This window comes from Lepisosteus oculatus, chromosome 24 (genome assembly GCF_040954835.1).
Source record: "Lepisosteus oculatus isolate fLepOcu1 chromosome 24, fLepOcu1.hap2, whole genome shotgun sequence".
Classification (NCBI taxonomy): domain Eukaryota; kingdom Metazoa; phylum Chordata; class Actinopteri; order Semionotiformes; family Lepisosteidae; genus Lepisosteus; species Lepisosteus oculatus.
In genome coordinates, this window is record NC_090719.1 from 7,265,018 (window position 1) to 7,281,562 (window position 16,545).

The 16,545-nt window shown below is 36.2% G+C and overlaps 1 protein-coding gene across 7 annotated transcripts in view; it reads left to right on the forward strand.

The window, feature by feature from the left end:
• Positions 1-16,545, forward strand: part of vav2 (vav 2 guanine nucleotide exchange factor) — a 197,471-nt gene that overhangs the window by 161,708 nt on the left and 19,218 nt on the right. For all 7 annotated transcript variants that reach the window (XM_015366986.2, XM_015366982.2, XM_015366988.2 and 4 more), the window contains 5 exons: positions 133-201; positions 425-525; positions 10,193-10,292; positions 13,684-13,779; positions 14,620-14,688. In XM_015366986.2, the coding sequence (XP_015222472.1) occupies positions 133-201; positions 425-525; positions 10,193-10,292; positions 13,684-13,779; positions 14,620-14,688 (435 nt within the window). The remainder of the gene's footprint in view (positions 1-132; positions 202-424; positions 526-10,192; positions 10,293-13,683; positions 13,780-14,619; positions 14,689-16,545) is intronic.

The following is a 16,545-nucleotide window of genomic DNA, read 5'->3' on the forward strand; positions in this document are numbered from 1 at the left end:
ACCATCAATGTTTTATTACTGCTGCTCTGGATCAAAGTTTAAGAAACAGTTTAGGAACAGTAATTTCTTTACTTAAATAAAGTTGGATTCATTGGCATTCTCATTAACCTTTTTTAAACTCCTTTTTTTCAGAATTACATGATTCCATTGAAGCAAGTTTTAAGCCCTCAAGAAATGGATGCAATTTTCGTTAATCTAGAGGCAAGTAAATACAACTTGAAGGACTTTTTTTTTAAATGAATGCTCTGTGTTTTTTCACTTTCATTTCTGTGACACTATACATCCTTCCTGCTATTACCATTGCAAACACTGTGTGTGTTTTGCTGAATTTTTCCACATCTGCTCAAGGAGTTGTGTTTGATTTTGTGTTGTCACCTCCTTCCATGTAACACACTATCAACTGTGTTTTTCTTTGGAAACCCAGGATTTGATCAAGGTCCACTTCGCACTGTTGAGGGCTATTGACATGACAGTGGCAGCTGGGGGAAATGGGCTGGGAAAAGTTTTTCTGGACTTCAAGGAAAGGTAAAGAGTCTATAATATTCTTTGAAAAGCAATTTCTCTTTTATTTACTGTAATAAACAAAAATGATTGTTGAGAAAAGCAAATTGACAGTCATGTGCCCCCTTATACTATACCTAAGTGGAGTTTAATCCGCACTAGCCTATGAATCATTTTCCAATACAGGAGTGCAATGTAATATACAGTAAATGCTATGACTTAGTACCAATGCACAGTATATAATGTCATCTTCAGTATAGCAGATGCAATATGGTATATTTGAGCCATTTATCTTCAAAACCAGCCTGTCAACAGAATTTGCCATTGCGTACAATAAGTGCTGACAACCATGACCTGCTATACTGCTTTCAGAATGACAGAGAAAAATCTTCCCAGCCAATGATCGAACGTGATTCATTAACCATGTGAAAGGAGCTCACAGTAATGCTGTTTCCTTAATTACCATCATGTTTTAATTTAATAGGAGTACACCTGTGTCCAAGCAGCAAAATTTGTTTAAACATCAGGAAATAAATAAAAAGGCTCAGTAAAAGCTACCATTAAGTTAAAATAAACACAAATGTATGAGGCGCCTATAAAAACCAAAAGGTGAGCTAACTTCTAGATGAATGTGTTTTAAACTCATAGCAGATGACAGATTTGAAAGACCAAGGAGTAAAATTAAGAGCTCTGTTCAACAGTGTCCAAATACATCATGTAACATCAAAGGTATTAGCTGTATCTCTAGCAAGTTAAGATATTTCCAAAACTGAGTGGTAAAGCAGATCATCTCAGTAGAGGAAGGAAAGCAACAGTCTGCCCCCGTATCAACAGGAATCTTAATAAAAGCCGTTGGGAACCTTTATTGTTGTCCTTTTTCAAAGCAGGGAGATTCCTCAAAGGTACTCCGTTCTGCTACACTATCTCCTGCATTTAAAAAGAGCCATTCATTTTAAATAGCTCATTCCATTGTATTAGGAACATTTGCAAGAAACGCAAAAAAAGAAACTCTTCCTATAGTCTTACAATATAAGAGTTCCCTATCTGATACTAGAAAATGTAAAGAGAAGCAGTCCTTCTGCGCAGCCAATGTGAATACACCATTAAGCAGTCTGGTTTTGACCTCCCTTGTCCATATAGAGTCTATTTGCCCTACAGCAGTGCAAGCCCTCTGTGTTAGATCTCTGCATTGTAGGATATAAAGGGAAACTGTGACCTTTTAGAACTCCTTTCACTAAATCAATAATGTAGAAAAACATCTCACTGAAGAAAGTTGCACCTCTTAGACAGGTAATATCCCTGTCTACTGTATACAGTGTACTGCCAGTGAATTTGGAGGAGAGATCAGTAGAAAAATAAGTTATACTCCATGATCCAAAAAGAGAGAAAAAGATAAATTAGTGCTCTTTTCAAAAAAGCAGTGAAGGTTAAATCTGAATTAAATCTGTTTCTCATTGTTTAGGGGAGGTATATCATCTCTCACAAGTTCACTTTACAGCACCACAATGACACCAATTTAGAAAGCTTTTTCATTTAATGCTTATCTTAGGCCTGTTTTCCTACACCACCTGCTGCTTCCCTGTTTGACAAACACTGAGTTGGCATTAAAGTGGACTCTCATAAAAATCAGAGCACAATGTCTCTTATAAAATAAGACCTTCAGCTTTGTAAGTGATTTCAATTACTGTAGGATTTCTAAAACAATCACTGAAGGCAGTGCTAAAGCATATTATTTTTAGCTTTCAAAATTAACTGTTTTGTTTTTGTGAAGCTTCCTACAATACTGGTTTAGGGATTCTACAGAATAAATTGAACTGTAACTACAGGAATGGAGTCTTTTATAGGCATATTTTAGTAGTTCTGCAGCACTGATTGAATTCACCAAGTGTGTGGAGGTTTCTGTTCCTACTGGGTTATACTCAATCCCATTGGGAATCCCAGGACAGACAGAATATATGTGAAAATAGGCAGGATTAAGTTAAAAAATACTAACATAAGCACAGGGTGACGAGCTTGGAGCAGATATAAAAAAGCCTTTACTTGCCTACATGTAAGTCTGCTTCTGTGGATCGACACCATGAGCTCACTTAAAACACTGCTGCTATCTCACTTTCTGGCTCCAGTCCTCCAGGGGACACATGGCCTTCTTTTCACTGAGCACATTATCTACCACTATACCACAGTGCTGAGTGTGCTGCTGTCAGATCTCACAGTCTCACATCCCAGCTCCAACCTGTAGCATGGCTGGAAATCAAAGAGAAACTTCATGCAATGTCCAATCCAGCCCTATATTCAAACTCTTCAAGCTCATAAAAGAATAATAATGGAATGGAATGTATTGGAATGAAGAATAGAATAGAGAAAATTTGAAAAATGTCTGTTTTCTGTGATTATATATTTAGTTAGAACAAGATTGCAGATTCTTATGCTGGTCTGGTATTATTCACAGTGCACTTTACCAGCTAGAATTGCGTGATGTTCTGTAATATTTGGGTTTCGTGTGATAATTCTAGGAGTTAGAAACAGTCTTCAGTTCAATGTAAACTTCTAACTGAAAAAGCTAAAAATAAACAATTGAGACATTTTATGAAAGATTTCCATATGTTTGTTTCAGATAAAAGAGAATAAAATGCTGTAAATGTCTGGCTTTGCTAGTTAATGCCACATACAATGCATTGCAGTTTTTAAATACTTATGGTTTAAAATAGTGGGTTCATGCTTGTCTTAGCACAAGTAATGATGATAATAGGGTTTGCTTCCTTACTAGTTATATATATATTAATGTTTTCTGCCTGGAATGTAAAATCTGATCCAGCACGTCTGACCACTGAGGACTACATGTTGAGCCAAACCTGGGCTGAAGAGGTTTAATTCCCTGCTCGGTATCAGCACTGTAGGTGTAGGCAGTCCTGTCTGTATCTGCCTCGTTGCAGGGGGGCTCTGATTATCGCTACTACCCCTGTGGGGATCACTCACACAAAAGCCAGAAGCTCTGGCTGTGTTCCCGAAAGATAAGCAGCTCCGTGTGTTTCCGGGTGCATAATTAAAACTCCTGCTTGTTTGTTTTGCATTTGCAATTGACTCATTAAAAATCTTTTTGGGACAGAAGGTCTGAACAAATGGGCCCTGGCAAGACAGATCTGTCCTGTCTGCTTTGGGAAAAAAAAGAAGTCGTGATCTGCTTGAGTTATCTTTTAATTCTGTCATTTTTGACTGCCAAGCTGGAATGACAGATCTCATTAGCTCCAAAGTCAGGCTGGTTAGTCCTTATATAAGCCTAAAATCTCTGTCATGATTCTGGGTCATTAGTATATTTTTAACTGTGAGTGCCATATTGCTAGCAGTCTTAACAGCTAGAAATAAAGAGTTATATTAATTGCCACCTTGACATTTTTGTACGCAAAATTAAGGATGTCAAACCTTTTATTTAGTTTTTCAAAAAATATAATGGAGGTTGTAATTTGTGTTGATTGTAAAACCAGTACAAAATGGGATCTGGAAAAAAAGGTGAGAAAGATAACAAAGTTATATATGTTTTATATGCCTGTAGGTCAGGGGTTGCATCATTTTTATGCATGATTTACATGATCTTTTTCTCTTGTTGATGGGCTTCTTGATCATGCTATTCACTGCACAGAAGCTGCATTGTCAGGGTCTGAAAACCACTTACTCCCTGTTCATATAGGCCATCACCTTGAAACATTAATTCTGCTGACCTTTTCTGTCAGTTAAGTTCTTGAGCAATGAATAAAGGAAATCCCCTGTAGTCCTTCAAGTCTCAAAAGTACCAAGTGCCATATGTTGGTAAATGATAGTGGTTCACCACTTATGTCATTTATTTCCAGGTGTTTGTCTTTCTGTTGTTTATTACTGTATAGTGAATTTATTTTAGTCTTTATTTTAATATATCTTACAATAGGCTGTAACACACCATAAAATGGGCCATTTCCAAAACTATTGTTTTCCCTTGTGGATGTCTGCTTGGCACGGAGCATGTTTGAGCACGTTTGTTCTCAATGACTGTGGATGGATCGTGGATTGATCATCACCACACTTTAATTTGTCTGATAATGTCTTCTCCTGAATAACCATTTAATTTTAAACCCAGCTTCAGGTGGCATGCTCTGATTTTGCAAAGTGTGCTAAATATTGAACCAAATATTGTTATGTTGCTTGGTTTAGAAACCCGCTGATAAAAAATGACTACATTTCATTTCAAGGTTGTAAAAAAATTCATATAGAAAAATAATTAATTTGAATTATTAAAAATAAGTACATTGTTACCTCCAAATACATGTGAAATCTAACTGTAATGGAATATGATACAGTATGCATAACAGTCAGTTTACAAATCTTTGCATGCCATCACTTCTGTTTTGCCAGGAGATTGGTGAATGTTGTGCTCTTTTTGAGGTCAGAAAAGGGCATTTGAAATGTAAAAATAATATGCACGATGGGGTTCTCATAATGAGAAATGTGAAGCATTTGAAGTTGCTTGAGAAGAGAAAGAATTTAAATGAAGTTTTTCCATTGCAAGGGCACTGGGGCTGGACCTGAGGGATAATTCTGACTGAGCAGTTCCAGCCTTCGTGCTTTCCGTTCTGTCGAATATGCTAGCAGCAGGTCTCGTGTAAGATACGTGAATAACATAACACTTCCTAAAGACCAGCAGACATGCTTATTTATTTGCAACTTCTTACTATATTATAGTATTTCTTAACTAAGGTAATAGGAAGGATGTCTTAATGTAGTTCTAGTTGAAAGTCTATGCTTCTTCAAATATAATGCCAACTTTTACATATGAAAATCTACAGTGCACAGGGTTGCTGGTTATCCCAGCCTAAACGGTGCTGAAATTATGGAAATAAAAGCCATACATTTGTCAAGAGAGCCAATTAGAAACTTCATAACGAATAAAACCAAAAATGAATAATACAAGGGATCAAGTGCAGTAGGAGAACGGTACTTAAGAGCTGGGTCAGTCTTCAAAATAACTGAAGATCATATGTTGTCTTGTGAAAGAAACATTTTCTACAGTTTTTGATTTGTATTTCATAATTATAGTTGTATTATAGAATGAATATATAATTTAATAAAAGTGGCATTAGTTATTTAAAAGTCAATGTAAGAGGAAAATGCAAATTGTTTGTAATCATGGAGCTCCAAATGGGTGTCAGCAGCATTCATAATGCCTGTAAGAGCACTGCAGTCCATCACAACATCATGCAAAACACCCTGCAATGTATACTGTATGTATTGACTCAGCAGTAGAGTTCTTCTGATGGCCCTAGTGGTGTGATTATGAATGTTTTAGTTGAATTATAATTTAATAAGCAGCTCTTCTTTTCCCCAGAGTGTGAATATGTAAACCTCTGCTCCATATGCCATCAGTGTGACACTGACACTGACAGATGCTGACCATCTCTCCCACTTCTCCTGTGGGCCCTGAGAGTGAGAGTGCTCCACACATCCTCACGTCTGATTTAGGACTGGCTCACAGCTATATTAATACCTTTGCATTCATGCCCGTGGAAGAGCTTCAGGGAATGCAGCCACCCGTTTGCGGCTTGTTTGAATGGTTTATCATGAACCACAGGTGCATGACTGTTGTTTTCAGATTTTATAAATATTTGGTTATTATTTCTCACATTGGAGCAGCCGTCAGAGTAGTGCCACATCATTATCACAGTTTTCCCAGAGGAACCAAGCCTTTGTGTTCCTCTATTAGAGAGTCACAGTTCCACATCATTTATAAAGTTATTTACAAGTTGCAGCGCTTGTTAAGGAATTTAAATAAAAGCTGCTTAAATCTTCTTAAGTCTCTGGACTATTTTAGGTGTCTTGGCAGAGTTCCAGTGCAGTAATCAGACATACAGTATTCTACTTCTTCAACAAGTCTTCATCAAGGAATATTGAAGAGAGCTATTTGAGGTCTCAAAGCTTGGTTAGCCTCTAAAGTAAGCAGTAAGATATTATTGAAGAATATTAAGCCATTGTTTTGGAAACAGCCTTCAAACCAGAGAAGATTGTGTATTCTGGATTAACTTTTATTGAGGATTTCAGTTTCAATTATTTGGTAATAAAACAACATTTTGAATGGTAACATCGTTTGCCTGCAGAATACAAATATATCACTCATGCCGTTAACTGTTTAAGATTTCATATTTAGTGGGATGATCTCAAATATTTTCTAAATGTTCTGTAAAACAATAAAGATCTGCCTTCAGAATTTAAAAGATTATTGGCAGGGACACCTGGGATTTCTTGTCCTAAGAAGCTAAGGAAGAAGGAATTTGTCATTTCTGTTTTTTAATCAGAATTATTGAACTGCAAATCATTTTATCATTTTGGATTAGGGTTTAGGGGTTAAATGGCTTTGTAAATTAACAAGGTATTAGTAGAGTGATATAAATGTTATAATAGCCAGCCCTGGCAAAAGATGAACTGAACAACTGTAACAAACCCTAATCCTGACCATAGGATAGCATTAGGTGTAATTATTTTTAGAAATGTTAATAACATATGAATAGATTGCTCTTGTTATATAGATATTATTATAGAAATATTATATAGAAAATATAATGATTATATACATTTTAAATAGCGGATATGTAGATGAGTTCATCCTCTGATGAGATTGCGCACACTGTCAGTTTTCTTTAGTACTGATTCACTTGAAACAAAATGACTAAAAGCCTTTTAAACTGGCATCTCATTTGCTTCTTTGCATAATCTCTATTGTGAGCTAAAAATTATAATCACCTTTCAAGTCAGATTTGTTCTACTTCTCCAACAAGGACGCACCAAACTTTAGAGGGGGCTGACATTCACTGCTTGATCTGTAATTATTTGTGACTTTCCATGGCACGTGTATAATTATCTCTTTTGTTCTTGGCCTGTTGCTGTAGGAGCACAAAGGCATATATATTCCTTTGAGACTGAGTGTGCTTGAAATAAATCACAGCTCCTTTCTAATTAAAAACAACAACAAAGGATAGTTTTCAATCTTCTCCATTGCAGAATAGGAAAAGAAAATGGAACTTTTCAACAGGAAAATCTTGAGTCTACAGTATATTTTTGTTATTCACAATGTGTGAAGATAGATGTGGCAATGTTAAATTAACTGCCGTATCTTTTTTCTTTGTGTTCTTATTATGAGGAGTTTTTTCTCATGAGCAGCTTACTGTTATATGTGATCGGAAAAAAACACAAGCTAATGTTAAACCACTCAGTTTCTTCCACACTCCCATTGTAAGCACTAGTTATCATTTACATGTGCTGATAGTTTTCAAGAGACTTGAGTTTATTCCTATCCAGGGCTGTTTTTGAATAGCAGGGTCAGGTGCTAGCGTGTGAAAAGTTTAATACATGCGATATGAGCTAGGAGACAGCAGAGTAATTCATAGTGGCCTTCACCCTCAGAATGGAGAGAGCTTTTAATAATTCCTCATGCTCAATGACACCTATGCTTGTGAAACATGAAATCTAATCAGGGATATAGTGTTAACATTTTGGACAGCATTTACTTATCGGCAGGTTTTGAAAACACTTCTCTCAATCTGTCATTACAAGTGAAATGGAGAAGATGTGGTTGTATTCAGAGTCTAGGTTGATTGAGTGCTGTAGCTCATTCACGTAATATATCAAATGGCTACAAGCTGAATTGTAAGTTATTTTCTAGTTATAAATAATATTGAACTCCATATTGAAAACCAGATAAAACAATTCTGATGACACTTTGTGATGTTAAACCCTGTCCCTTTCAAGAGATCTGATACATCCCTCAACACACCACAATCGGCACCATGTTTGCAGGCACAACACGTAACATTCAGAGTGGGTCCCTCTTAGCTTTATCTGAGGGGATTTTGTAGGTCATCTTTAATAAAGAGTACTTTTTCAGTTTGTGGGTAATACTTCCTCTTGTTCACATGTTTTTACTTGTTTATATTATTTCACTCAAATGTAGACAACTTTATCAGGATTTCTCTTGGTTTAAATTAGCTGTAATTTTGATCTGTCAATTGTGCTGGTATATTTCCACAGGCTACAGTTTAATAATGTAGCTACCTGCTTAGTTATTAGAATACAATTACAATTCTAAAGAACTGTGGTAAACACAGTAATGGTCTACTCATTGGCCTGGAAGTAGCAAAAGATTAACATTGTAAACAAATGCTTAGATGGCATTCAGATTCTTATGAATTCACATCAAAAATTTAAAATGTGTAGTATATTTTATGTGTAAATCATATGTACTTTTTATCCAAGGTTTTTATGGTATTCCATGTTAAAATGTTTGTACAATTTAATTCATTCAGCATACCTTTTATTGTCTAAAATTGAAATCATCAGTACCGTCAATACAGTAATAATAATGAAAATACTTTTATTAAGTAACAGTTTTACATATTATTTCTCTGTGTGATTCCATCTTAAAAGATCTGGTTCTTTCTTTCATTGCATCATTGAACTGAGTGCTTCTAAGTTGTGGAACACAGCATCTATGTTCACATTTTGTATTCAGCAAGATAAAAATAAGAATTGAAATTTCCTCAAAATAAAAAGCTTTTTGTTCAATTATTATATATTTTTACATTATTCCATTAATGTTCAGCTAATTCTGCATGAAAGAGAAAGATAATATCTAAAAATCATCAACCCTTAATTAGGCCCTTATGAGCCTGTCTGAAACAGACTGTGCTCAGCTGGGTGCATGGTTCTGCAGGAGAGATAGCACAACCTGTCAATTTTAGGCCTGTTATCCACCCAGTGGGTAATCAAGAGAAAGTAATTAGACTACCTAAAAACTCAAAACATGCAGATTTGAAACCTCCACTTCTGCATTCCTATAGTTCTCTCCCAGTATGCTACTCTACATGGTCAGTGACATGGTTTCATTTCACCTTTACCTTTTCTAAATGACCTTGTTCTATTGGTCTGGAAGTTTACTTACTCCTATGGTCATCATTTTACAGGCTACGGACATCTCATGAATTATATAATATGTATTTAGTGTGAGAGAACTTTTGTGCTTCAGAGCTACAATATCTTCTGCTTGTCCATTAAGGCCTAGAGTTGTTAAAAAGATATGGAAATGTTATTTCTCTACTGCACCATCATTTTCTTGACTCATTCGTACTTTAGCATTATGCAAATTTCCAAATAATTTTCAGTTCCTGTTTTATTATTTTTACGTACATCTAGCAACATTTCATTTTCTGTTTAAAAACATAACTTTTAACCTTAACTTTCAGCTGTATCATGCATCACTTGTAGCCAAGTAATTCTGGTCCTTTCTATTTCAAAGAAAAATGCTACACAATGCCAGTCCACTGAGTGGTATAGAAGCTTTCTCCTATGTCTGATCAACTAGATTAGTCAGAAGTAGATGCCAGTCAGTGCAGCAATCAAAAGTACTGGTGCAGGCTTTTGAACTACTTTCCAGATTAAAATCTTGTCAGTGGATATACTCCAGCTTCTGATGTCCTTGAAACTTTGCATAAAATCAAGACACTCTGAAGAAGAAAAGAATAACTTTGGAAGTAATTTAAAACTAATGGTTTAATTTGGAAATGGATGATGGCTTTCAGTATGGTTACTCTGCCCTTTTTCTGATCTTGTCCCCATTTTCTAAATGAGAGGGAAGGTTTCCAGACAAGTGTTTCACATTACTGTTTTTGTTATACAGGCTGCTAATTTATGGGCAATACTGCAGCCACATGGAAAATGCTCAGAAGACTCTGGACAGCCTTATCGTGACACGTGAAGATGTCAAGATGAAAGTGGAGGTAACGTAACTTTTTTATAGTTACAAGAGAAATACATCTTAAGGTTACACTGCAGCAAAGGCACTTCATTTGGAAACCAACCTAAAATTAAACTGTGTTTTCAAAAAGGATAATGTCATTTTCCAACACACCTCAGAAGTGTATGGTTACCTGTCACTGTTTTATGACAGGATGCATTTTCTAGAGTCTGAAAAGTTCGGAACTTATTGCAGCTTTTGCCAAATGACATTAGATCAAAGGTGTGCTGTCGTCATGTTCACCAGCTCTCATCTTGAAAGCTTTTATGTGTTTTTAGGAAGTCAAAGTTATTGATTGACTATGTAAAGAGCATTTGGAAAGTACATATATTTTGCAATGTACATATCCAGTCAATGCATTTGAAATACTACAGGGATCGTCTGGTATCATCACCAGATAATCAATGTAGCTCTGACCATGAGACCTCTCATTAAAGCATAGTAAGTGGGCAACAGAGTGCTGTGATTCAATTCCTCACATAGCCACATCAGTAGGCATGCAAGGGTGAAAAGTGTTCCTGAAATGAATGTGTGGTCTGTCGCAGTGTGTTTGAATAGGAGCTGACCTTTACAGAGCCCTTAAGAAATGGTTTTAATGATGTTCCTAGGCATGGGAGGCTAAATACAGCTATGAGTGGTGTGACCTTTCAGACAGGAGATTGGATCATTCATGCAGGAAAACGAGTTTGTATTAGGGACATTGCAAGTTACCCAACTGCAAACTCTTGGTTTTGTAGGTGTTAAAGGATGATGATCTAATCAGAATATACAGTATGTCTTTATCAATGTCACTTCTAAAAGTTCTAAAACAGTCTGCATGAATAATTTGTTTAACTCTCTGACCTACACTGGCTGGATATTTCCCTTTATGTAATAAAAATCCTATTAGAATAATATTATGTAAAGTCTGAAGACTGGGTCAATAACACTAGCTTCTGTGTAATAAAGTCATTATTGGATAGTTACGATCTGTCTGGTACCAATAGATTTCCACTCTGATGCTGTAAGTGTGATAGGCATGAACATAAATAAGACTTGAAATGACATCTCAGAGCCCAGAGCTCAACTTGACACTCATACACATATATAAAAGTAAAATCTCTAGTAATTATGCCAAATTATTAACTTTCAGCTCTTTTCAGTCCTGTCAAATCTAGTTACTGTATACTGTACATGTAGTACAGTATGTATTTCAAAGTTTGTCCTGTACTCCTATAACTCCATCCAGAGTTGGGGAGAATTGCTGTATGCTAACTTTTACATTAACATTTTTTTCACATTTCATTTTTTTGCATTAACATGTCTTGTGTGAAAAAAACTACAGCTTAAAGTTTACACTGGCCATTTAATTTGTTCGGCTCTCTGAGTATCAGCATAAGATGACTATGGTGTAATTTTAGTAAATGTATCATTACACAGTCACTACCTTTCTAAAATTATTTAGAGACATGTGCGGTGTCTTACATTGTGTTTTTTTATAACAGACTACCAATTTAAAGCTTTGATCAAGGGAAAATGTGGGAATTAAGGTTTAGGTACAAACTATGAGTGACATTTCTGGGACGACAAGATTTTAGTCCACAGGGACCATTAGCTTACCAGTATTTCAGGAACAGAATCTCTCCATCCAGTATCACACTTCAGAAAAGTCATAGCACTGTGGTAAATTCTTATTGAGATTACAAAGGATAATATGCCTAGACACTTCTTTTTTAAGATAATAAGGATTTCCTTTTCTTTGTTCACATCCACAGATTAAACCATGTTTATTTGAATATTTTTTCATCTAAGGGTAATCAGCAATTACAACATATTCACTTGAGGACTTATTTCTTCTCCATTGTGCAGATAAGGACTCTCTGTTCTTTTGTGGATTGTGGAAGATTATAATTATTACATAGGGTTTAAAATGTTGCAAAATCCACTTGATAATTGCTGGGAAGTATGTTAATTAAGAATTGGTCTAAATGAACACTGGGTTTTGTAACTGTGACAAAGTATTTTAGTGATTTTCACTCAGTAGACTCAGATTGACAGACAAATAATCAATCCTAATGGATAATTGTGATTGGCACAAAACAAAATGGACAATGCAGCACCAGGGCCATTGCAGGGGGTTGTGGACTGTACCAAAACAGACTGAACAGGCAGAACAGTACAGAGGAAAGAAGAGAAATGAGAAGGAGAGCAGAGGAGAGTTCAGCCTGCAAGCCTCAGACGAATGCAAACAACATTCTGAAAAGATATTAAATTCATAGAAAAGGAAATTTGCTTTTACTGTGGGCCCCCTCTCTTGTGTGTGAGTGGATGCTCATGGATCAGTGTGAAAACGATAATCTTGAGACACAAGAACCAGATTTTTCTTTTGTTATTAAATGTTTCTAAACTTTTTCCAGAAAATCAGGAACAGAGTATAGGAGTGCCTGTTCTGAAGGACTATTGGGAAAACTAGAAAACTGGACAAAGGTGATAAATTGGTCTGGCTTAGACCAAAACCTGATCACTTAAGATCAGTTAAGAGTTGCACACCCCTGGTGTAGGGAAATCATTGAGTGGAGTGATAATAAAACATCAGGAAATGTCTTTAAAGGACTGGAGAGAAGGGAACAGCATGCTAAACATCCCTGAGAGCTTTTATTACAAAGTGCAATATCTTTCTGTCACTCATAAAATCTGACAAGACGATAATTATAATTTAGCCTTCATTGACACTTCTTGTATTTCATTTATTGCTTTGTTTTTATTTCAGGCTGATGACAATAGCTTTGTATTTGATGTATCATCGTTGGCCTTTGTTCCCTTGCAGAGAATGTCAGTTATTTCGCAATGTTTCAACACTGTTTTATATGAAATTGCTAGTAAAATGATGGTTTGGACACTTTTTTAACACCAACAGCATGTTTCTACCAGTTTGGGTGATGAACACCTAAATTAACATGTTTTATCAATTCGTATTTGAAATGAAATATTCTTCCAAAGTGCCTTTTACAATTGCTTTTACGTATGTTTTCAAGTTATACTTTATGAGACAGTTGTGTTTCAGAGAAACTTATAAAGAAAATATGTAAGGTGGGATGGGTAGGGCCTTTGAGCAGGTTTGAGCAGATTTGATTAGTGAATACTCTCATAACCGTGCCGTTTTAACTGAGAATTCCAGCTATAGCTGTGTACAACACTTTTAAATTGAGATAATCTCCTGTAGAGAACGATATTGCATCTAGGTCCAATGCAGATCGCTAGGTAAATAAACCAGAAATTAATATAGTTCAGTACAGTACAACTATGGCTACATTTGTAGTATCAGCAGTTGTATTAATTATTATTATAATGATTTAAAGCTTTAAAGGTTCACATGACATTTGTCTTGTATACAGGAATGCACAATGAAGGTCCAGGAAGGAAAGTTTAAGCTCCAGGATCTGCTAGTAGTTCCAATGCAAAGGGTATTAAAATATCATCTCCTGCTGAAAGTAAGTTCATTAACTTTATAAATCTTGTGAGAATAGCCCTGTTTAATAGGTTAGGTTAGGTCTTCTATACAACTGTTTTTAGCTTGGTGTAACAATCATCCACAATTCCTTCAGTCTGCAGGAAAAGAAACTAGATTACAACTTCAGATGGTTTTACACATTAACAAAATATGGTCATCTGAGATTTGTTTGTTTGAGTGACTTTAAATATTTCTCATATATAAAACACCTAACCCGTATGACAGAGGATTATTTGCGAAGGCTCGAGTAATTAAAAGAAAGTGAAAGAGGGGGATTCCAATGGAATTCCCTGAATCAGGACAGGAATCCACTGACACTCCAGACTTCATATCATGAGTACTGGGAGCCCGGGAATATCCTTTGTTATGTTTCTCAAAGTGCAATAAACTATGCATTGTTTGGAATACTTAGTTGTTTTCTTTTAAATCTGTAGTGTTTGTTGTAGTAGAAATAGTCTAGTCTTGGGTTCTTCCTGTAAGGATTTCTGTATTAATATTGAGGTTTCCTGTTTGTCCAGTGTTGATTGATTTTTTTTAAATCTTAGCTTTTTACCATAACATTTAACATAAAAAACCCAGGTGTAGTTTTAAGACAGCTTTAAAATGATGACACTGTCAGAAGAATTACAGAGGTAAATGCAGTCAGCCCACTTGAACAAGCTCTTGTGTTAAAAATTTTAAAATTAACTACTTTCACAATCTAAAATATGTATTGTTCGCTTCTAAGCGTCTCTGAAAAACTGCACACTTTGCCTTTAGTTCAATCAGCTGTGCTTTCAGGGGTGCTGGCTGAAAGAGTCCTGTTTTCTTCCCATTTCAGGAGCTGGTGGGCCATTCTGCAGACAGGCCTGAGAGGCAGCAGCTGAAAGAGGCTTTGGAGGCAATGCAGGTGAGCCTGTGGGAAAAAATCCCACTACAGAGGCATTACAGCCTCTCCTTTTCGAAAGCACTAGGAGGTATGAAAACAGGGAAAGTAGGTGTACAGGTAAGTACCTGGTAATTATCAGACAAGCACTAATTCTAAGCCTGTAGAATGTAAATAGCTGTAGCCACTACTGAAAAGGTCTTCTGAATTAGTTCTGAATGAGGGCGGAAGACAAAGGGGACATTAGATGCATGTAAAACACTAACTTCTTTAAAGGTTTAAGCTTTAAAACATTTTTACAAATGCTTCTGGTGTAGATTAGCCAATTGTAATAGTGAATGTGCAACCGGGTTTGTAAAAAAACGACCAGAGAGTAGTTAAATATACTGAAACCTAGGTGCGTCTGACCATTTGGACCACATGTCAAAATTTCTCCTGGATCCATAGAAAACATTGAGCATGAAACTGGCTAAAGAGTTTATAACACGCACTGTGAACTCTTCTGCTCCAGATGTAAAAAAGAACAGAAAGGGCGCTCAGGAAAAAGGTCATGGAACATGTTCAAACCAAGACTGTTTTGACTGCATCTAGTATTGTGGAGAAAATTGAATATGCACTTTAGTGCTGACCATTGTCAATGCTCAGTCTGAACAAATATCCAGTTTTCCACACAGCTTACAAAGACTCTAAACGTGATAAAGCTTCTTATGGTTTCAGGCACAAAATGAAATTGTCAGGAATTGAAGGGGATTGATATAGGATGGATTTTGCATTCCAGTGTTGCATGCCCAAACATTCCACAGCACAGTTCAGAGTATAGCAGGAGATTGTTCGAGGGGATAGATTATAGTGAGCTCCTAAAATCTGGCTGATGTTAAATGAGGCTACTAGTTTGAACAAAAATAGAGCCTTGATTGTGTCTCACACCTGCTTGTACCTTTCATTTAAACCAAACATATTTTTAATGGAAATAATAAAAAGATGAGAATGGTATCCTTGAAATAAAATAATGGATTTTGTCGCATTGGTTACTCATGAGCTATACACAGTACAAGCTAGGGGTGATTACACAGTCAGAGTAGAAAACCCATGGGTCCGATGACAGGTCCATCAGAGTGGAAATGTTTCAAGAATTCACTAAGCTTAATAGCATATGGTAGTAGAAATTAGCAATGAAAACATGTTTTATAAGTTATTTTGTTAGCATCTTATCATCAGTGGTGGCTTGAAAACACAAGGGCCTTACATTAAGGTTAAGCAATATGCTCTTGTCATGGGTAAACAGTCCAGTACCTCTGTTGCCCCTCATACATCCACTCCTCCCATTCACATTGAGTTTGTGACTTGCAGACGATGCACTGTTTAAACTCTACTGTCCGGGTTTAGGAAAGCATCAGCATACATTGCAGGGTGGTGTTCTCCACTTTAATCATAGCACAGGCCTTGGCCGTCTGTCTCAAGCTTGCTCCCACAGATGCTCAAGGCCCACAGCCCAGCACACCTTTATAGGTCTGTTTAAGACCTAAGATTTTTTTTGGTATTTAGTCTTGCCAGTTAAATAATTAATCCTAATGGGTAATTAAGTGTGCAGCTGGAGTGCAAGACAAATAACCCTGCATCCTTTCTGGATCAAAGGTGGGCACTCATGCCCAGGGTCTAAAATCAGCAGTGGACTTTAGGGAGCTCCAGCTCTAGGACTTTCTGAACCTTCTCATGCCAATCCGCAGAGTGGGAGCTGCTTTAAAGATACATACATATACTGTACATAAGGATATATGTCTGAGATGTTATAACTTAAGGAGACATAGAAAAATGACTGTATTTCAGGTTAAACTGGGATTTGAAAAATAGTACACTATAACTATTATTACGGGTACAGCC